The 22,502-nt window shown below is 33.3% G+C and overlaps 1 protein-coding gene across 1 annotated transcript in view; it reads left to right on the top strand.

Moving 5' to 3' along the window:
• HELLS (helicase, lymphoid specific) overlaps positions 1 to 21,702 on the top strand; it is a 35,078-nt gene extending 13,376 nt beyond the window's left edge. The window contains exons 10-22 of the mRNA XM_081074875.1: positions 458 to 601; positions 2,667 to 2,863; positions 5,177 to 5,273; positions 6,581 to 6,742; positions 7,823 to 7,962; positions 8,054 to 8,192; positions 9,361 to 9,444; positions 9,527 to 9,646; positions 11,318 to 11,434; positions 11,741 to 11,900; positions 14,162 to 14,258; positions 14,345 to 14,421; positions 18,179 to 21,702. Of these exons, the coding sequence (XP_080931001.1) occupies positions 458 to 601; positions 2,667 to 2,863; positions 5,177 to 5,273; positions 6,581 to 6,742; positions 7,823 to 7,962; positions 8,054 to 8,192; positions 9,361 to 9,444; positions 9,527 to 9,646; positions 11,318 to 11,434; positions 11,741 to 11,900; positions 14,162 to 14,258; positions 14,345 to 14,421; positions 18,179 to 18,273 (1,629 nt within the window). The 3' untranslated portion in view covers positions 18,274 to 21,702. The remainder of the gene's footprint in view (positions 1 to 457; positions 602 to 2,666; positions 2,864 to 5,176; positions 5,274 to 6,580; positions 6,743 to 7,822; positions 7,963 to 8,053; positions 8,193 to 9,360; positions 9,445 to 9,526; positions 9,647 to 11,317; positions 11,435 to 11,740; positions 11,901 to 14,161; positions 14,259 to 14,344; positions 14,422 to 18,178) is intronic.
• The last annotated feature ends 800 nt before the right edge of the window (positions 21,703 to 22,502 follow it).

The raw sequence follows: 22,502 nt of genomic DNA, 5'->3' as shown, positions 1-22,502 counted from the left end.
ACAATACCTACTTTAAGTTTATAAAGAAGAATAGGTATTAATAATTTGGGACTTTTTGCCAAAAATATCCCTGGATGATTTTCAGTGTGTTGGATAATTTGATTCACCTGAGACAGACCGAGGTAGAATGTATTCTTTAATTCTGTTTATTATTATGGTGTTTTCCTTCCACAATCTGCTGTGTTGGCCATACCCTTACCTAATGAGAAACATATGTTTTAGAAGTTGCTTTGCCATCTACCTCACCTTATACTTGATTTGTTCTAATGGCTTTTTTATTCTCCCGCAGTAGTCCAATAATAATAATATTAGAATTGATTGACTTGTTTTTTATAGAAAAATAGAACTAAGATTTAATGAAATCATCTTTTTCTTCAAAGTGATTAATTTTATATTTTTCAAATTTTTGATATACTTTGTCTTAAAGTTTGTTATAAACCAATATAAAATTTTTTAGATTCCTACTATGCTATATCATGGGACCCAGGAGGAACGTCGAAAATTGGTAAAGAATATTCACAAACGGAAAGGGACACTGCAGATTCATCCTGTGGTAATCACTTCATTTGAAATAGCCATGAGAGACCGAAATGCATTACAGGTATGAATGGTCTGTTTTCATTGGATTCTTTATAATCCCATAAATCATATTTTTCTTTATAACACTTCGTCACCATTCAGTAGCATTTGTTTAATGTTTTTTTCATGATGGAAGCAATAGGTTGTATAGTGCATATTCACTTGTAAACTGGAGGTTTATTTTAACAGAAAGATTGAGATGAAGGTTGTAGTCTTTAAAAAGAAAATTAAACCCTATGATACTTTAACCTATAGACATAATATCATTGTAAATGTGTTAGAATCAGCCAGATGTAGACCTAATCTGAATATATTACAGATGTCTCTGACATGTGGTTTAAGTATATAGAACTTATCCATTTAATTTTAATCAAGTAAGAATAGAATATATAAAGACAAGTTTTGTGTTTTTTTTTTTAGACTGTTACTTACGGATTTGTGGCATAACATTTTCATATCTGTTTTCTTTGTATTGTAGCTACTTATTTATTAGTACTCAAGTTGGTACAATGCGGTGCGAAAATTGACCTTCTCTCATTGCCTAATCCATGTTTGAACTTCTTTCTTGTCTACCTATTTCATATATAATTCTTGACAGCTTTGTTTTTCCTTTCTCTTACTAGTATATCAGATTTTACCTGTGTGCTGGTGGAACTTTGGATTGTAATTTGCAGTTATGTTATTTTTTTCACAGTAAGAGTAATATGTACTGTTTATAGAAAGAAAACATAGAGAAAGACTTAACTCTACCTGAGAATTACTACTGCTTTATTAAATAACAATTGTTAATATATAGGTATAATTTTATACATAGGGTTGTATTACACATTTTTTCTTGGAACTTCTGTTTTAAAGTAAATAGTATAACATGAAGACCTTTCCAGTTATTTTGCTCTCCCTAACCAGCCCACATTGAAGCATAGGATTCCTTGTCAATTCCATTTGCCAGTTGCTAGAATTTTTGTAATTTTCCCTTTCACTGAGCTTATGTTATTTAAGGATTCCATTTTTAGGAGTTGATGGCACTGGGGTTGCCTGTTCCTGAGTAGTAGCAGAAGTATCTGATTTTACTAATTTAGTTTTAAAATACCTTATCATTTCCATTGTATTGGGTTTTTTCTTTTGCCAATTTATAAAGGATGTTTTGTATGTTGTTTGACTTTTTAAGGTAGATGTCTTATAGTGAGAGGTTATTCAGGTTACCTGGTTTGGCATATACCAGAAAAAGAAGTCCCAAGTTAGTTTTACTAAAGAAGTCACAATATTATAAAAATTTTTGTTTTATTTCTGTATGAATGTATAAAGCAAAATACAAAAGATGCACCATTTCATACTTTCCTCAATTTGCTAATCCTGTTATCCAAGCATATCTACAGTTGCCACTTTTATTTTTATATTTCCCAGAAATATTGCATATTTCTGCATTTTTGCAAACTAAAATAGATTAAGTTTGCCTGGTCAAGATAAAAGTGAAGAACGATGTTAAAAATGAGAAACTAAAACAATTGTCATGACAACATAAAGAAAGTAAATGGATGGCTTTCTGCGAAGATAGAAATTACTAAAATTATCTCTAGAAGAAAGTGAAAACCTAAACAAACCAATAACTATGCAAGAAAGTGAAACCACTAGCAAGTTAAAAAGTGTCAATCTCAGATACAGGCATCAAGAATGAAAATTCTAATGCTATTTAATTTTTCAGAGCATATGGAACTAATAAAGACTTTCAATTCTTTTTTAGTTATCTAGTATGTCACTAATCAACACTTGATTATGCTTTAGAAAGAAAAAACTACAGACTGACTAAAGAATGTGAATGGAGAATCTTAAATACATAATAGCAGGTGGACTTTAATTATTAGTTCATGGCCAAGTGAACATGGCCATGTTCACATCAGGAACACATCAGTTTTAGGAAATGCATCTATCCTTTTAGTAGATCAAAGGAAAACATCATGTCAATAGATAAAGAAATGCTATTTGGTAAAATTGAACATTCATCCCTAATAGAGATTTTATTTTCAGAATGTTTTTAGGAAAAATCCTGTTGTATCATTTTTAAAATCTTCCCTAAATTTATTTTCTAGCATTGCTTTTGGAAATACTTAATAGTAGATGAAGGACACAGAATTAAGAACATGAAGTGCCGTCTAATCAGGGAGTTAAAACGATTCAATGCAGATAACAAACTTCTTTTGACTGGGACCCCCTTGCAAAACAATTTATCAGAACTTTGGTCATTGCTAAACTTTTTGTTGCCAGATGTATTTGATGACTTGAAAAGGTAGGTGATCCAGTTATTTAACTCTTTGTTTTCCTAACCTCACAATCTGCTTTCTTAGTGAAAATGAATTCCTTCTTCTAGATAGCTGAAATAAAATGATAGCTATGGCAAGTTCTTTGTGGTACATATTATACATTTTACTCTAAAATAATGGACATACATCATAGTAAGTTTAAGGTGTGCAGCATGATAATTTGATTTACATATATTGTGAAATGATTACCACAATAGGTTTAGTTAACATCTGTCATCTCATACATGCAGTAAAAGGAAAAAAAATTCTTGTGATGAGAATTGTTAGGATCTACTCTGTTAGCAGCTTACCTACATATCATGCATCAGTGTTAACTGTAGTTGTCATTTTGTATATTACATTCCTAGTACTTATAAAATGGAAGTTTGTACCTTTCTTTCACCAATTCCCTTTACCCCTACTATATGTTCCACTCTTGACATAAATTATGTGAGAGCAAATAAATATTAAAAGTTTTGTTTGCATTGATTAAAGGAAACTGTTGAATTGAAAACAGTGAAAACATTTTGTCAAAATACTGAAAAAAAATTTTATTTGTTTTCCCCTTCTGCCTCCCTCCACTCCAGTTCAAGCCATTGTTTCTCAGTCTAGTTGTGTAGGACACAGCTCCCTGGCCCATGCTGGTATTATGAGCCTTGCGCTCCCCCAGCTGAGGCAGTCAGTCGGCTGCTCACAGCAGCTCGGCAGCACACAGCAGCCCACATCGACCTCTGGCTGCTCATAGCAGCCCAGCTCCAGGGATTGCCATTGTTCAAAATCTTACCTGTAGAGGGCGCAGCTCACTGGCCGATGTGGGAATCAAACCTCCGACCTCGGCATTAGGAGCACGGTGCTCCAACCACCTGAGCCACCGGACCGGCCCCCTAAAATATTTCTATAGGGCTTTTTATTGTGTTAACTTTGTGAAGCCTTCATGGATTTTTCTCATTTTATCATAAAACAACTTAGGGGATAAAGGGTATTATATCACCTATCTCACATATAAGAAAACCTAGCTGTAAAGTTAAAAATAAAACTAGTTAATGCCAGAGCCAAAGTAAAACCAAATTCTCCCAGTTTCAACATAGTGCTTTGTATTCTAGAAACTGTTTAAAACTTAGCTTATATTATGAAAACAAAACAAAAAAAAATTTGTTTTCAGAAAACCATTAGTATGCTCAGAATAGAAGAAAATCTTAATAGAAGTTAAAAATAAGATGGAAATATCAAAATCAGGAGAGCAAAATAATTGGTTTATATTTACTTTGGCATCAGTTAAGAAAGTTAATATGGAAAAATAATTTTTAATATTTTATTTTGAGAATATATTCTACTTCTGGTGACAAAATATTGGCACAAATCAAGGCTCTGCTGTTGTCACTAGGAAACATTTAATTAAGGAAAACATTTCCAGGTCATACACATTCCTACTGAGTTAGAACAGAGAGGTAGAAGCTGGGAATCTGAATGTATAAAATGTGTTTCAGTCAATCAGAGTTTGAAAATATCTGTTCTAACTACTGCATAAATGTTACTAGCATTTTCCCAATTGGATCTACTGACAATATAGTGTTTAATGTAAAATACAAAGCATGCTTATATTTATTTGCTCATTTTAATAATTTTTTTTTTTTTTACATTATGAAGAACTAAAAGTATCTAGTAGATGTCATTATCAAGGTATATATATGTTGGTTGAGACTTTAAAACACTGGTTGTAGCATGTCACAATTATCCCCAGTTCACTGTATTAAAATATTTAATAAAATGTGTACCTTAGGAAATGAGGGCAATCTCACTGACATCTGTCACATCACATTGATCCTGGCTGGTTAAGCAGATGCCCCCTCCCTCCCAGCTCCATGTGCATCCCTCCCAAAGGTGCACACTAAGTTGTAGAGGAAGAGGATGACCTCCCCTGAAAGAGGAGGATTGTTTTTCAGTTAAGGGTATATATGGGTATATATGGGAGTAGCTGTGCTCCCCTGCTAGAATCTCCAAACAAGCTCTAGACGTCCATTTGTAAGAACATAGGGTAGTCAAGCTTCCAAGACTCCAGACACCTCCAAATGAGGTGCCGTGTGTGACAGTCTGCTTAAAAGAAAAAAATATGTACCTTCATGTTGATTTGATTTTCATATTATTGTAAGATTATGTTAATGTAAAAATCAGAAAGAAAAAGTCCCCTTTAAGAAAATACCTGCTGCTTAATGTTCAGGTTAATATAAAATTTAAAATGTAAAACATCATGTTAATATAGTTTATGTGATAGGTTAACATGTAATTAATTCCTCTTATAGCTTTGAATCTTGGTTTGATATCACCGATCTTTCTGAAACTGCTGAAGATATTATTGCTAAAGAAAGAGAACAGAATGTATTGCATATGCTGCACCAGGTTTGGACTTTTTTCTTACCCTGCTTACTGTGGACTCAGAATAAAAAAGGAACCCTAGAGATCAACTGTTCAGCTTTGTAGTAGATTTTTAAAAATGAGGGTCCTCCCAAATTTAACTTATTCCCCCACTACCAGAGTTCACATGGCTTTATAGCAGAACTCAAGTGCTTTTTGAAATTTTGCCCTTTTCATGTATACTCAGTTGACCCCTAATGATTACAGGTATTTGTCAGCCCCAGAATGAAAATGAGTGGTATTAATACAATGTTTGCCAGTAATATTTGCATAATTTACTTTTTGGCATGATCCATTATTACTGTTTTTCATAATCTCCACCCATCCAGCCTATCTTTACTTCAGGCAAACATAATCTCTCAAAGGTCTCCTAAGTCATTTTCATATATGGGCCTGAAAAGTTTCTTAATTGTGCTTTGACAATTCTATTCAAAATTCTTACAATTTTTTTTCACTTTAAAGTTTATACATATTCATGGTGAAAATCTGAAACAGTATAGAAAGTAAATAATATCTTAAATCACACTTATCCCACCAAATCTTTTCCCTTTTTTTCTGGATAATTTCCTGTAAGTATATTTGTTTCTGGACTAATGTCTACAGATACTTTTTCTGAAACAACTGGTGATGTTCTCTTTCTCTGATAAAGTAGTCTCTCTCTGCTTGGCTCTATACCTCTGTGGTATTTACATACAGAGTCTTATAAATGGACTTTGTGTAAATCAATTATTAATTTATATTTAAAGCTAAGGTTAAAAAGGATATAAAATGATTCTAAACAATTTGTGTTTTCTTTTAAAGACCTAAGCAGTTTAATAATGGTATAATCATCTGTTGCTTCTATGTTTTATAAATGTGGAAATTACTTGTCATCACATAGCTAATGAAGGAGAGTAATCTTAAGCCTAAAGTTTTAGAATTCACAGAAGAAAGCTTTCATGTCCACATCGGTGGTTGGTTGATTCTTTGGTTTCCTACTAATCCAAAACCTCACTTTAAAAGCTGTGAGCTATAACTTTAACCCTGAGAAGTACAGGTATCACCTTATTTTAGCTTTTTAAAATATTCAAGATTAGAAAAATTAATAAATTGTGCAATGTTATGGATAAATACTGTGAGTTTTTGTGTGATAGGATGGTCTGGTCTGAAAATTTCAAGGAGATATTTTGTCTCACCTTTTGAGACTTAATATTTAGGAAGTAAAGAGAAAGGGGTAAAGGGGAGTAGGGAGATAGTATTCCCCAAAATTGAGGAATGTCCAATATTCACATTTATTCATGTTTAAATTTTAGATTCTAACACCTTTCTTACTGAGAAGACTTAAATCTGATGTTGCTCTTGAAGTTCCTCCTAAACGAGAAGTAGTCGTTTATGCACCGCTTTCAAAGAAACAAGAGACCTTTTATACAGCCATTGTGAACCGTACAATTGCAAACATGTTTGGATCCAGTGAGGTAGAATGTGGATTTGAAATACACTGTAAATGACCGTTGACATAGAAAATTCCATGGTTGATTTCAGTCTTATTGCTCATCACCTGTTCTCAGGATTTAGTGAGGATGAATTTCTAACTGGAATAAAAAGCATAAGACCAGGAGCAAAAGTGGTCTTCTAGTAATTGTATGATTGTATGGTTTTCCCAAAATTTAAGTGATGGCTCGTGCATTAATTGTTTTATAATCATCAGGAATGCTTGGGAAGAATTTTGATTCCTGTCCTAGATTAACCCTAATTGTGCTATCTGGAGATGGACTTGGACATACTTTTGAACAAGCACACAGTATACTAACAGCTTGCCAACTATACCAATCCCAAATATATAGCTCCTTTACAGGATGTTATTGATAGTCCAAAACCTTAATAGAATATTTGTAAGAAATATCTTATTTAGTCACTTACCATATTGCAAGAGATTGAAGTGGGATGTGATTATCTTACAACTGAAGTTTAGGATCGTTTAAATACCCAGATTTTTTTACTATATGCCATTGACTTGTGTGTTTTTTCAAAATACTTATGGTTATGCATTTCTCTTTTGTACAAGCATTAGACTCTGTTCTCTCATTTTCGTTATGATTAAAGGAGAGGTCTGGCTCTCCTTTAGCTATTTGAAACTTAACAGTAGTTGCATATTGTGAGGAATTACATTGCAGTATTATATGAATCCAAAGAATGGATCTGTGATACAGCTATGTGGAGCCTTTTTTAGCTCTACACTATTAAATCCCTTTACATAAATTCAAAATAATTTTATCCATCCTTAATTTTTCCACCTGAGATATGAAGACATTTACTTTTAATTCTCAGGTATTGTCATCACTGTTAAAATCACTAAATTTCATATTACTCTTGCATTTGGCTATAGTTTGTGTCCTTGATTTTGTGACTTTAGAAATTACCAAACCTGATGAAAGATGAAATTTTTTTCTATTTCTTAAAACATTTTAGACATAAAAACATACCCTACTTTATATATTTACAAATTAAGGGTATAACTTTTTAAACAGATATTCCTTTAATTTGTTCTCTTTCAGAAAGAAAGAGTTCAGCTAAGTTCCACTGGGAGACCAAAACGGCGAACGAGAAAGTTAATAAATTACAGCGAAGCGGGTGATTTCCCTAATGAATTGGAAAAATTGATCAGTCAGATTCAGCCAGAGTTAGATCGAGAAAGGTGTGAGTTTAAAAATAAAGTATCCCTTAAACTGATTCCTCCCTCCCCCACCCCCAAATTTCTCATTTTCATGGATTATGTTTTTTGGTAGAGCTGTTATAGAAGTGAATGTTCCTATAGAATCTGAAGTTAATCTGAAGCTGCAAAATATAATGATGCTACTTCGTAAATGCTGTAATCATCCATATTTGATTGAATACCCTATAGACCCAGTCACACAAGAGTTTAAGGTAAATACCATTTAATAATACACTGTTTTAATTTCTGTGCCTTTTCATGTGGGGGGAAATTATTCTTTTTCGTATTGGAAATACAATTTTTTTAGTAACATAGTTGCTTTCCACTGTTTTACTTGCTGTCTACTTTAGAGACACCTTTAGTTGTCAGCCTTTTTTAGTATTCCTTTTTTAGTTAGTTTTCAACTTATCAAAACCAATCTGGCTGCTCATTGTTTAAATCTCAGCAAATAGTTATAGAAGAGAACCAAAAAGTTGATAGTTGAGTTGCGGGCTTTCAGATTGAATGAAATTGCTTTCTTGGTCGGTTGATGGAAAAATAGCATAGTATTAAAAGAAATCAGTTCTCAGCAACCCTCAATAGCACTGTTTCATAGTAGTTTGTAACACAGTTTCTTATCCCTGGAAACATTATTTTGGTCTGGTATAATACTTGGTTTAGGAGATGCTGTCCTGTGGACTGTAGGCCATTTAGCAGCATCCCTGGCATCTGGCCAATAGATGCCAGTAGTTTCTCCCTCCCCCAGTTGTGACAACCTAAAGTGTATCCAGACACTGCCAAATGCACCCTAATGGTGGAGGGCAGAATGGCCCATATTTGAGAACCACTGCTTTATAGTTTTTCATTTGAGTAAGGAAGAAAATAATCTCTGATGATGTAGTTGATACACACCAAAAGGTGAAAATTTTCTTAATCTTCAAAAAGTACTAGGCTGCTTATAAGCGTCTTTTTTTTTTAATTTCTACTGGAATTCTAGTAATTTTCATGCATATTTTGTTGAAAATATAATCTGCTATAAAGAATAAACCTCAACATATGTACAGTAAGTTGACCTTATTGTTCTCTTATACAGAGCCTTTGGGAGAAGGGTGGGGAGGATAGATCAAGGTTATACTTAAATTGAAATTTGTTTTTGTGAGATTGTGGGTTTTAAATTCTAGAGTATCCTAGAGGAAGAATTATCTTCTGATAAAAAAGAACAAATACACAAATAACAAGGTCAACTTCTAAAATTTTCAGTTTTATAGTGACTTATTTGTCATTGAAGATTGAACTGTTCACCTGTTTTTTATTTTGACAAAACCAAATTATTAGTTATCATAACTATTTTTCTCTTTTTTTGTTTTTGTTTTTGTTTGTTTTTTTCTGCCTAATTTTAAGGTTGATGAAGAATTGGTAACAAATTCTGGGAAATTTTTAATTTTGGATAGAATGCTGCCAGAACTGAAAACCAGAGGTCACAAGGTGGTACTTTTGGTTGGATTTTTTTATTGTTTAATTATTCCTTATTAATTGGTATAAATACTAAGATATATTTAAATTTCAGGTGCTGCTCTTTTCACAAATGACAAGGATGTTGGACATTTTGATAGACTACTGCCATTTTAGAAATTTCAACTTTAGCAGACTTGATGGATCCATGTCTTATTCAGAGAGAGAGAAAAATGTAAGGCTATTTATGTCATACATACCAAGTTCTTTTTTGTAAATGCTATCTTGATTTCTGAAGTAATATTCAAAATAGTCCCACAAATTGATAGATACAAAAGACCAAAATCACTACAGCGGGATCAAAAAATAAGGATTTCGATTCAGTCTTAGTGTTTCTCAAATTATATAGTATATCTTCTGACACAAACTTACTTAATAATATTCTGCTTAACCACCCCTGCAACTATATTAGGATAACAGGAATTTTTTTCTCCATTTTGTCTCTGCCCTCCATTCCCAACATTTTACTGTGAAATTTTCAATTGAAAGAATTTCACAGTAGCCACCTGTGAATCCACCTAGAACCTGCCATTAGAACTTGGCTATTCCTTTTTTATCACACACGTGATACAGCAGCAATGCATTCAACATTCCATCCTTTTCTGGTATATTTCAAAATAAATTACGGATACTTTCTAATTACTTTGGCATATTTTGTCTCTTGCATAGGTAATATTTACATATCTTGAAGGGAATGAAATAAAGTATACGCTTGCTGAGTTTTGATGAATAAATATCTGTATGTGACCCAAGCTCCTACCAAGGTATAGAACATTACCATCAGCTCAGAAAGGTCCCTCATGCCCCCTCTGAGTAACCCACCTTTCCTGCCTACCCCATCTCCTAGCCAACCACTTTTTTTGTTACCATTTTTTGAGGGTAGATGCCCTATACTTTTTTTTTCCTAATATTTTTGTTTTCTAATACTTTTTTCTAATATTACTTAATCTCCTGTGAGCCTCCCTTGTGATGTATGGTGTTTTTTTGTTGTTGTTTTGTTTGTTTGTTTTTTTTTTAAGTTAACATCTTAATAAAAGGTGCTTAGAAAATAACATGAGCAGATATTTTATTGTAATTTTTTTGTAGATCTGAATGATTTGGCCTCTCTTGGAGACGCCTTTAATAGTAGTAATTAAAAATAATTTCCTCAGTTTTTTTGGTTAAAGCTTCTTTCTCTTGCTCTCGCTCTCTGTTATGGTTTGTTACAGTGAAAGATGCAGATTAAAATCCACAAAGAGAAAAGTTGCATAGGTGCAGTCCAGGAGAAACTAAATGTGCGCTTTCTAGTGGGGTCATGCAAATAGGACTTAATTCTCCCAGCAACAGTATGTAACAACATGTGAAGTAAACCAGGGAAACTAACCTGGCTAAGCCTTGGTGTCCAGGGTTTTTATTGAAGGTCAGTCAAGTAGGCATGGAATCCCTGTGTGACTGGCTTGCATTGTTCAGTCTCAAGCTCCTTTGAAGGTCACATTGATACAGCCTGTCCCAGGGCCCCAGGTTTTTTTGCCACAAGCTGGACAGTGGGTATGCTTTTGATTTTTTTTGTTTCATGAGAGGTGAGTCTGGCAAGTTTCTCTTTCCAGAAAATTGGTCTTTTTAAACTTTTATGGCTTCTGGGGTTTTCAGTGTTTGTTTTCCCCACATCGAAAGTCCTTTGGATGCTGAAGAACTCATAGCCAGTTTGAAGAATGCTGGCTTGTTGTATCTATAAACCTTGGCATGCCTCTGCCCTCCCCCTTCCTTTCATGGTTATAAGATGGCTGTTCCACATGTAGCACCATATCCACATTCCAGGCCGGAATAGTTTGTTTAATTCCTGTCTTTACATCCTTTTCGCTTTTAGATGCACAACTTCAACACAGATCCAGATGTGTTTATCTTCTTAGTGAGTACACGAGCTGGTGGCCTGGGCATTAATTTGACTGCAGCAGATACAGTTATCATTTATGATAGTGATTGGGTAAGTTGCAAGTACAGTATATGCTCATTATCTTTCCATCATGAATTTTTAATCTTTCATTGTACACATTACAATTTCATTTATGTTTTGAAAAGATACCCATTTTAAGTAAAATCATTTATCTCGTGTCCTATGTGTTAAGAATTGAACATGTTTTGTCAATAAAACCACTCTAGAAGTCTAAATCGAGTTAAGGCTATTTAAAAGTTTTGATTTGATCATGCATGTTGACTTGACCCACATAGTATGAGTTTGAATAATTTTAATTTTATATTGTTAAATGTTATTTTTCTTTTTAACCTTAAGAACCCCCAGTCCGATCTTCAGGCCCAGGATAGATGTCACAGAATTGGTCAGACAAAGCCCGTTGTTGTATATCGTCTGGTTACAGCAAACACTATTGATCAGAAAATTGTGGAAAGAGCAGCTGCTAAAAGAAAACTGGAAAAGTTGATCATCCACAAAAGTAAATTCTAGTACTTTTTTGCTTCAGTTGTATATTGTGTGTTACAAATTTTTGTTGCTATTTTGTTTATAAAAGAAATTATTGCAGCTTGATTAGTGCAGATTTAATAAATAGGCAGTGGGAAATTTGGAGCTGTAAAGACCTAACTTAAAAGATGACCAGACTTAAAATATGAACACTAGTGAGTGTCTAGATGAAGAACAGAGAAAACAATCAAGGATAATTTTAAAGTGCCATATCCTAAATATGTCACAAGTTTTTGCATAATGTTAAGGTTTATTTTTGATAAGACATTTGCCTGTCAAAAAGATTTCAGAAAACTTTCAAGGCTCTTTTTGCAAGTTAATTACATTAAAAGACTAGAATATTAAAGGTATATTGAAACAATGCTCTAAAAAAACTATTTACTTTGTTTTGAACCACTATTTCAAAAAATACTTGACTCCAGAATGCTCTTTCATATTTTCAATCATGTTTTTTTAAAATTCAGTGTTTCTAATCTAGAAAAGATTTTTTAATATTTTTTTATTGGGGAACAGTGTGTTTCTCCAGGGCCCATCAGCTCCAAGTCATTGTCCTTCAATCTAGTTGTGGAGGGCGCAGCTCAGCTCGAAGTACAGTTGCTGTTTTCAATCTTTAGTTGCAGGGGGTGCAGCCCACCATCCCATGCGGGAATTGAACTGGCAACTTTGTTGTTGAGAGCTCGGGCTCTAACCAACTGAGCCATCTTGCCGCCCCTCTGGAAGCTCAGCAGCAGCTTATTGTCTTCAATCCAGTTGTGGTGGGCGCAGCTCACTGGCCCATGCAGGAATCAAAACAGCAACCCTGTTGTTAAGAGCTTGTGCTTTAACCAACTGAGCCATCTGGCCATCCCGAGAAAAGATTCTGAGTAGGGAAAGTGAAGTAGGTTTTCTGTTCCCTGAGATTTCTTGGAGAAGATCTGTTTTTTTTCATTTAATATAAAATTATATTTAGATAAATGACTTGATGGCTACCTTCAGAAAGGTTGAAAATCATATATGTAAGTTGTGAAGCATAGAGAAATGAGAATATCATAATGTTGAAAATTACCATCAATTTATTTAGTTACTTTTGTACTTGTAGATACATTAAGTCCTAACTTAAAGTCATTGATAAGTTCTGTGTCTTTAAGCAAAGTGACATATAGAACAAAACCAGTTTTCCCAAAGGCTAATTGATATAAACAAGAGTTAAGTTCCTGTGGCATCTCATCAACGATGTGACAAAAGGATGTTATTTGCGGACCTGCTGTACTTTCTTCAGGATATCTGATTTTGAGGGAACTGTGGATTAGATTTTGGACATTTTTAATTTGACTTAATGGAACTTTCAGATTGTAATTAGATATATTGTTATTGGAGTAAAAAAGAGTTTTGTCCTGATAATATTTTGTGCAAATTTTTAAAATTTTTTTCCTGTGTGCTGCTTTAGTAATTTGATGGAAATATATTTTGTTCATTAACTATAGCTAAACTAAGTAAAGTTTATAGTTTTATTTTTCCAAGTTCTATTTTCAGTATTTTGAGAGATTAAAATTTCAAAGAAAAAGTTGAAAGGAATTTAAAAAACATTGACAGTGTTTTATCGAGGTATAATGTACATACAATAAAATGGCCATATTTTAAGTGTACAACTTGATGAATTTTGACATACGTATAGACTCAGGTTAACAGTCGTCTAGATCAAAGTAACAGACATTTTCATCATCCAAGAAAGTTTCTTCATGCATTCCTTCCAGTCATTTTCCATGATTCCTTGCCCCTCATTAGAAGGCAACTACGACACTGGTTTCTGTCACATAGTTTTTATTTTAGCTTCATACATGGATTCATTTATATGTGCATATTTTTTGTTCAGCTACTTGTGTTCAACATAATTTGAGATTCATCTATGTCGTGTGTATTAGAAGTTTGTTCTTTTAATAATTGCTGAATACTTTATTTTTCCATTCTTCTGTTTAATGTTCGAATTGTTTCCAGATTGTGAATCTTGTACAGGTGTTTGTGGATATATGCATTTATTTGTTCTGGGCCTTAGCATATGTATTTGTTTACCTGTAGGAAACTATCAAACTTTTCCCTGGTGGACATACATTTTACACTGTTATCAGCAATGTGTAAGAGTTTGGTTGCTTTTCTTCTTTACCAACACTTGGTTTTATCTGTCCTTATTAATGTTTGTAATGTATTTTGGTTTTAAAAGTAATTTTGAATGTTGAATTTCTTGGAAACTTTTTCTAGATCATTTCAAAGGTGGTAAATCTGGACTGAATCCATCTAAGAACTTCTTAGACCCTAAGGAATTAATGGAATTACTAAAATCTAGAGATTATGAAAGGTAAGATTTTTGTTTTTAATTTTAGAAAAATATAATTCATGTTTTTGATTTATCATATAGACCTGAATGTTGTGGGTTTTTTTTAGGGAAGTAAAAGGATCTAGAGAGAAGGTCATTAGTGATGAAGATCTAGAGTTGTTGTTAGATCGAAGTGATCTCATTGGTAAGTATCTCTAATGCCTTTTTTTTTCCAGAGAAACTTTGAAACATACAAATAAGTGGAAAGAATAGTATACCTGTAATGTCACCCCTATATGTAATTCATTCAGCCGCAGCAGTTCACAGCATTTAGCCAATCTTGTTTCATTGCCATTCTGCTTTGTCAGAATCTTAAAATTATGACATTTTACCCATGACTTTTTTCATGCATCTTTTACCAAGGACATGTTTTCAAACATAGCCACTATGTCATTGTTACATTTAAGAGAATTGGCAGTAATAGCCAATCCATATCCAGATTTTCCTAGTTGTCTGAAATCATTTTATAGTTTGAATTAGGATCCAAATTTCATTGTTATGTCCCTTTTCTTCTATAAAATCCTCCTCACTTATTTTTTCATCCCATTGATTTGCTGGATGGAGAAACCTGTTATGTATCCTATAAAAGGAGTTATATATTCTGGAATGGGCTGATTTTTCCCCCCCCCCATCCCCTTATGTTGTCCTTTGATTTTTTTCCTCAATCAACTTATTTTCTGTGAAGTGGTAAATAGCTCTATAAGCTTAATACATCCAGGTTCCAAATCTTAGGAATACCAGTGCTTTGTTCTCATATTTTAAATCACACCAGGAGGTGCATAATACCTGTGTTTCTTATTTTTATTGAGCTAAGACTGATCAGCACATTCAGGTTGATCTTAATATTATGGTTTCCAGTCAATCTTTTATTTATTTAACCTATGAAACCATCCATTGATGAAGATTGTTTTGAACCATTATTTCCTTAAGGCTTAGAAAATGGTGATTTTCTTTTTCTACCTTTATTGGCTAGAATTTGTTTTATAAGAACTTTTTTTCATCAAGTCTTTGGTTACTCTGACATACAATCTATACAGGTGAGGTAGGATAAATTGCTTCTTTATCAATTTTTAGAATAATGAATTGATGCCTATAGTGGTGACCATAAATTAATTTGAAAACAAATAATATTTAAAACTCATCATTTCCTAATTTATGACATATTACTGATATCTGTGCTCTTGATTATTTATATGTATTATATCTATATGGTGGAAATACTATATATGGTGTGTTACTGCCCAGCTTTTCCCAACATAGCAATATGTTGGTATCTTGATATTAGTGATGGTAGGAATATTTAATACCATGGAAATAGGAAAAAACTACAAACCAGAGCCCTTGGGGGGTGAAGGAGAGCTAATTGTTAAACATTTACCAGCATACCACTTGGTACAGTGTCATGTCTTCAACTTAAGTTTCAAATATCTCTTTAAGATTGTTTTTTTGTCTTCTTTCTAGTGATTTGAAAGAATTTTTACATATTGTAGATACACGTCCTTTATATTTTTTCCCAACCTGTGGCTTATCTTTGCAGTGTCTTAGTATCTTTTGAAGGGCGAAAGGTTTTAATTTCGATGAGCTACAGTTTACCTTTTTTATGTTATCTGTCATGATTTTGATATTGTGCCTAAGTAATCTTTGCTAAACCCAAGATAATGTTTTCTTATAAAAGTTTTAGCACTTACCTTTTGAGTTAATTTTGGGGTAGATTATGAGGTGACGGTCTAAAGTCATCTTTTTTACATGTTATCCAATTGTCCCGGCACCATTTTTTGAAAGGTTATTCTTTCCCTATTGAATTGCCTTGGCACTTTTGTTGAAAATCAATTGATCATAAATGTAAGGGTTTATTTCTATACTCTCAATTCTGCCCCGTTGATCTTTGTCAGTTTTATGCCAGTACCACACTGTCTTAATTACTGTAGCTTTGTGGTGAGTTTTGAAATTGGGAAAAGTGAATCCTTCAATTTTGTTCTTTTTCAAATTAGTTTTACCTATTCTTGGTTCTTTGTATGTTTATATGCATTTTAAGAATCAAATAGTTCAGGAAAAAATATGAGAAAGATAAAGCAGTATGGCCAAAACTTAAATACATTATCAAATAAAAATCAGCAGTGTAGAAGGTATGAAAGGATAGTGTAACATTTGAAAATATTCACATTAACTAAATAAAGGATAACTAGATACTTGAAAACCCATTTGATATAGTATCATAATCAGCCTCATAATCCTTAGACATAGAGAAGAATGTTCTTATCTGATAAAATGTACCCATCTAGGAAGCTACTACTAAAATCAGGAATTTTCAAGGATAACAGCTCTCACTCCTACTGTACATGGACATTTTAACTAATGCTATGAAATAATTAAAATAGGCTGAAGGAATAATAGTAAGAAAGGGCTCAAATTGATTGTATTTACAGATGGTGTAATTATATCCATAGAAAGTCCAAGGGAATCAAGAAGTTTTTAGAGTAGAATTCAAGAAGGTTGCTTATAAATTAATCCTGTGTATCAGCAATAATTGTTTAAAAAACAAGATCTTAACTATAACACTATAACAATTTCTTTAAGGCCTTAAGGAAAAAATTACGAAAGATTAAAGGACATTAACAGAAGGACTGAATAAATGTACAGATTTAAGCAAATTCATAGATTTGAATGTTTAATATTAAAAAATAAGTCAGTATTCCCCAAATTAACTTTCATCCTTTACATTGATCTTCTAATTCAAATCCCAGTATGACTTATTAAAGAACTATGACATGCCGTTTTTAAAATTTACATGGAAAAGGACCAACAGCCAAGACAATTTTGAAGAACAACAAAATAGTCTATGCCAGGTATTAAGACTTTTTAATTAAGCCATAATCAAGACTGTTGAATTAGCATGTGATAAGGTAAATTAACTAGTGGTCCACCAAACTTCCCTGGAAAATCAATAAATGGCAAAAATGGCATTTCTCCAAGCAGAGAGGGGAAATTCCTCCTATTCAATACATGATGCTGGGAGAATTTGTAATCAACAGGGGGAAACCTCAGACCATACGCAGGAACAGATTCTAGATAAATGAACACTATAAGTAGTCAAAACCTAAATATTAAAAGCAAAACCTTTAACTTAAAAAAAATAGGAAAATATATTATGACTTTAAGATAAGAAAGAATTCTTAAACAAGGTAACCGAACTCACAAACTAAATAAATTGTACGTTTTATTACAATAATTTAAAGACGTCTGTAAAAATAGGCAATGCTGTAATAAACAGATAAGAGAACAAACCACAAAAGTTTGCATCACATAACAGATGGGAAGTGTTTAAACATCAACAAGAAAAATGGACAACATATGAGCAGGCTATTATAAGAAGAGGAAGAAATGGCTGGTGAACATACGAAGATGATTTAATCTCCCTAGGAATCAGTATTGCAAATTAAAACCAATAGAGATTTTCTTCCACAGCTGTCATATTGATAAAAATGTTAAAAGTCCCATATTGACAATGCGAGTGTGTATAAAGATAAATTTTCATGATGTCTAGTTACCCAGCTTTTAAAGTAACCATGATTGGACTCCTTTTTTTTTTTTTTCCAAACATCTCTGCGAACCCAATTCAAATGGGTCTGTTTATTTCTCTATGTGTCTTAAATTCAGCAGAAGTGATTTTGATTAGCAAACTGATGTTTCAGTTTGTGTATTCCCTGGAGGCCAGTTATAGTTGTAATAAGACAATAGTATACTTTATTGCTTTTACTAATATGAACTGTTAATGATTAGGGAATAAAGGGGCCCACATTTTTGACAGATGACTCATTTCTTATAACATATTGGACATCTTTTTTAAGATTCCTCTTTAGGCTCTTTTGAAAAATAAACTTGTTTTAATGTTTTTCTCTCAGATCAAATGAATGCCTCAGGACCAATTAAAGAGAAGATGGGGATTTTCAAGATATTAGAAAATTCTGAAGAGTCCAGTCCTGAATGTTTGTTTTAAATTGGAGCTAAAGAATGTCTTTTAAGAATTCTTGTTTACATCTACAGATTTACCTATATATGTAAGTGTTAAAATCCAGCTTGTTCACTTTACTTTTCGGTTATATCAGATTACACAATGTAAATTGCATAATTAATAGATGGTAATTTTCTGAGCCTTATTAAGAACAAAGAAGTATTCACATTAAATTTAGATTTTCAGTTAATTTTTCAGACTCAGTAGTACTCTTGGGTATAGCCTAATGTGTACTTAACCACTGCCAGATATATACAGTCTTCCTGTGGAAGTTTAATGTCTTTTTCCCCTTATTTTCCCTCTTTAGCAGTTTAGTTCATGGGTTTTTGGTGCTTCAGTTATGGAGTAGGCTTTTGATGGGGGAAAGGTTGGGATTGTGATTTCTGTTTAAATAAGAAATTGTTTGAATTTTTTACGGTCTATTCCTATAAAATAGTTTACCAAATAAATGTTCATTGTAAGATCATTTCATCAAATTATTTTTTCAGAAAAAATGGCTCAGGTGAAATAGTAATAGCCAAAGTCTTGACTGACATTGTGATTCAGTATTATTTACCTGACTTGGTTTCATTTATTACTATTCACGTTATATAAAAATTTTAACTGAATATTGAGTTAATGCAAAGAAGGCTCTGGAAGAAACTGTAGGGTTTTGACAAAAGCCCAGAAACTGGAAGTGGCAATATATCATGCAAAACAAGAATAGAACAAGAGAGATGAAACCCTAAAAATTTATAGTAGGGAGGTGAATAGTACCAGAGAGAAGAAAACAAGACCTAAGAATGTAAGTAGTACAAAATCCATAATAGAGGAGCATAAAATGGAAACCATTTATGTCCTGTATGTGTACAGGCTTTGAGGAAGAGAAATCCTGAATGCTCCCTGAATCGTACATTTCTGTGTAGGTGTTTATCATGGAAAAATGTCATTCTTTCTGGCACGTATATTCAAATGTAGATCAGATTGTCTCCACTGTAGGGTGGTGCAACTAGGATAGGACTTGGAAGAAAAAACTGTTTTGAGAGAAGAATATTCAAAGAAAAGAACAGACTACAGAACTGGGGTTTGTTTTAGTTGAAGTGTTTACCAATCACAGTTCATGCTGACTAATTAATCATTGTAACCTTAGTTGCTTAGTAGTTTTTCCTCTAAGTCTTTTGTCTTCCATTCTTCCAAATTCCTTGCATGGTGTGTTCACCTGTGTCCTCACATCTCTTATACCTCCTCCCATTGTACCTTGCTCCCTGTTGGCACTGAGATAATAAAAGTCGGAGAACTTTTGAAAGTTGCCACCACTGCATTCTCTAGAAGCCTACTAGTATCTGCTCATGTAGCCTTCTTTACTATTATTATGGGTATGCTGTCTGTCCTAGCTAGTACCGGCAAGCTCCTCATTCCTTTTTATGGCATACTCCTTGAAAAGTGGTCTGCATTCACCTCTTTGTTTCTCCTCTTCCAGTTTTTTTCCTGAACCCAGTTCAGTTGGGTTTTCATCCCCATTGCTCCATTGAAATTGTTCTTAAGGTTTCCATTGACCTCTGACCTCACTGTACTTTCTCAACAGTATTTCATATAGTTGTTTACTCTCCACTGAACAGTTTCTTTAGTTTGCTAGGTTTCTATCAAATACATTTTCCTGGTTTTCTTTCCTGCTTCTCTAACTCAGTTTTCTCTGCTATTTCTTATGTCTTTGACCTCTAAATATTAGAATGTTCCAAGTAGGACTTGGTGCTCCCTTAATGGTGTTTTCTCATTGCTTTAAGTACCAAGTATGTGGTGATGATTCAACTTTATACTCTCCAGCCAGAATCTTTCTCCTGAACTCATGTCCAGCTGCCTACTTGACATTTTTACCTGGTTACCTGGTTGCCTGGTAATTCAAATTATCCCAAATCTTAACTTATGAACTTGTAATTCTCCAGACTGTTAAGGCTGTCACCACCTATGCATTTATTTTTAGCTTCCAAAATCTTTTGTTATCTCTCTTGTTCTTTTGTCTTGGAGGTTTAATGCCTCTTTCATCCTTTTATTGTTATTTGTTTCCAGATTGTAGTAAGGGACAGAGGCAACAGATATTGTCATTCCGTGGTATTGAAACAAATGCTCCCTGCCTCATCTTACATAAAAAAAGTATTCTCAAACCAGACTTTGTCTTGCATTACTTGATCAAATTTTCATGAAAAATATTAGTTTTATTTGTTTCAGTGAGTCATTCTTCCATATTATCCTGTCCTGAATGTAGTGAGAGGTATAGTGATGATGGTACTTGAACATTTCCAAGCAAATATGTTTGATGGACTCTTTCAATCATGTCTTATCAATTATATATGACTTTTTTTAGTCTTAGCAGTTTGAAGTAATACTTTATTAGAAGCCTGAAAAGCACTAATGTTTATATTCAAAACATGTGTTTCTGTTGGTTTTAAATTCCATGCTCTATTTCAAAGAATTATTTTGCTTTTAAGCTTCTTTTTAAGTTAATGCTGCTAATGATTCTATTTGCTTTATTACCCAGTATATCCACAAATAGCATACTATGTTTTTAATACTTCACCGTCAATTATGATGACAAAAATCAAGTGCAAGAAATCATGGGTAAAATTAAAAACTTGTTCTTCATTTCTTTGGAGTCACATTGTTATTACTTGGTTTATCACTACTGCTTTCAAAGATGTAACTTCTTGTCAATCAAGAAAAACTTGTGTTTTCATTAAATGCCTTTTACATCCCTAATTTAGCTAATAATGTTAACTAAACAGTTGGTTAAAATTAAAATGATTTTCAAAATGAATTATAAAAGCAAATGTTTACATTTTCTCACAGTTTTATATATTTTTGACTTAAAATTGGCAAGCTAAGCTTAAAATACCTTATGTTGTAATGTAGTCCTACTGTGCGGTATTAGGACGTGAGTTCAACAATGCCAAGCAATTGACAGCCAGACAATAAAAGCAGTCTCTCTAGGTGTTACTTGATACCAACATAATTTGCAAGTATGAGCAATAAATTACAGGTAGCTGTACTTGATTGTAAAGTGGTTGGTCATTCGCATGATCTAGAATGTGCTTGTGTAAGTTTTGTTTAGGTTTAACTGAAATACATACTTAACTAATTTCTGAGCTATGTCCACAGGTTCCAGTTTGAGAAATGCAGCCCTAAAGGATAAATTAACTTACATAATTTTTACTAAAATTTGTGACTCTGGGTCTTTTGTTTATTTCTTCCCGAGTCTTACTACTTAGAGAGTCCTCTGTATCCTTTTCTGGCTTGCTAAAATGATAACCAATTGAAGAGATCGTTGATAGTGGGGGGATTATGTGAGCTGTTCCTCTTTAAAGTATTTCAGAACATTTCTAAAGTAATGTATGTGTGTTCTCTTAATTCTCCATACCCAATAAAGATGGTTAGATGGTTTCATTTCTCTTTTAGCTTTTACAAGTTGTTTAAAGAAATATAAAAATAGCATAGTCATTACACAAACATGGCAAATTTCTTTTTTACTACTGAGGTTATAACTTAGACTCAGGAGAGTACAGAAATCTGAAATGCTCAGTTTGGTGTACATGTATGTATCCATTAAAAGTACTGTCCCATCCAGATTACTATGGAGTGTTTCTGGCATTTCAGAAGGCTCTCTATGCCCTAAGTAACAACCCTACCCCAAGGTAACCACTCTTTCAATCTTTATCACCATAGGCTAGTTCTACACATCAAAACCTAAGACAAGTGTAACATATCTCTCAGCACAGATAAAATAAATGGTAAGGAAACCTCTCATGAGAACAGATCAGTTACACATTGATCTTTTCTTTCCTCTTACTCTCGGTACCATTTGTTACCAAGTATTTGAGTAAAGATTTTGGCAGCTGCTGCTACTGCAGCCTCTGCTAACACTCATTTGTTTCTCTTGATACTTGAAAGATGAGATGAATCCCATCTTATAGATGTTTTATCAAAGTGAGATCTCTGATATGACTACCTTTTGCTGGGGAAGGAGACAGACTCATTTAGGAGCATGGGTTGCAGGAAGCTTTCCTTCACCCCATTTATCTCAAGGTTATGCCTTAATCCATCTTTCATTGAATCCTCTGTACCACTAGTCATAACGAGAGTGTACTATTTGGCACAAGACAGGTTTAATCTTTTCATGGGACGGATTAGAAAGTTTAAGGTCAGAGCAGACCAAAGGGGCACAAGTAATGCCAAAACAAAGG

Source organism: Rhinolophus hipposideros (genome assembly GCF_964194185.1).
Source record: "Rhinolophus hipposideros genome assembly, chromosome: 15".
Taxonomy (NCBI): Eukaryota; Metazoa; Chordata; class Mammalia; order Chiroptera; family Rhinolophidae; genus Rhinolophus; species Rhinolophus hipposideros.
Note: the sequence above shows the minus strand (reverse complement) of the source record. Positions and strands in the feature narration are given on the sequence as shown.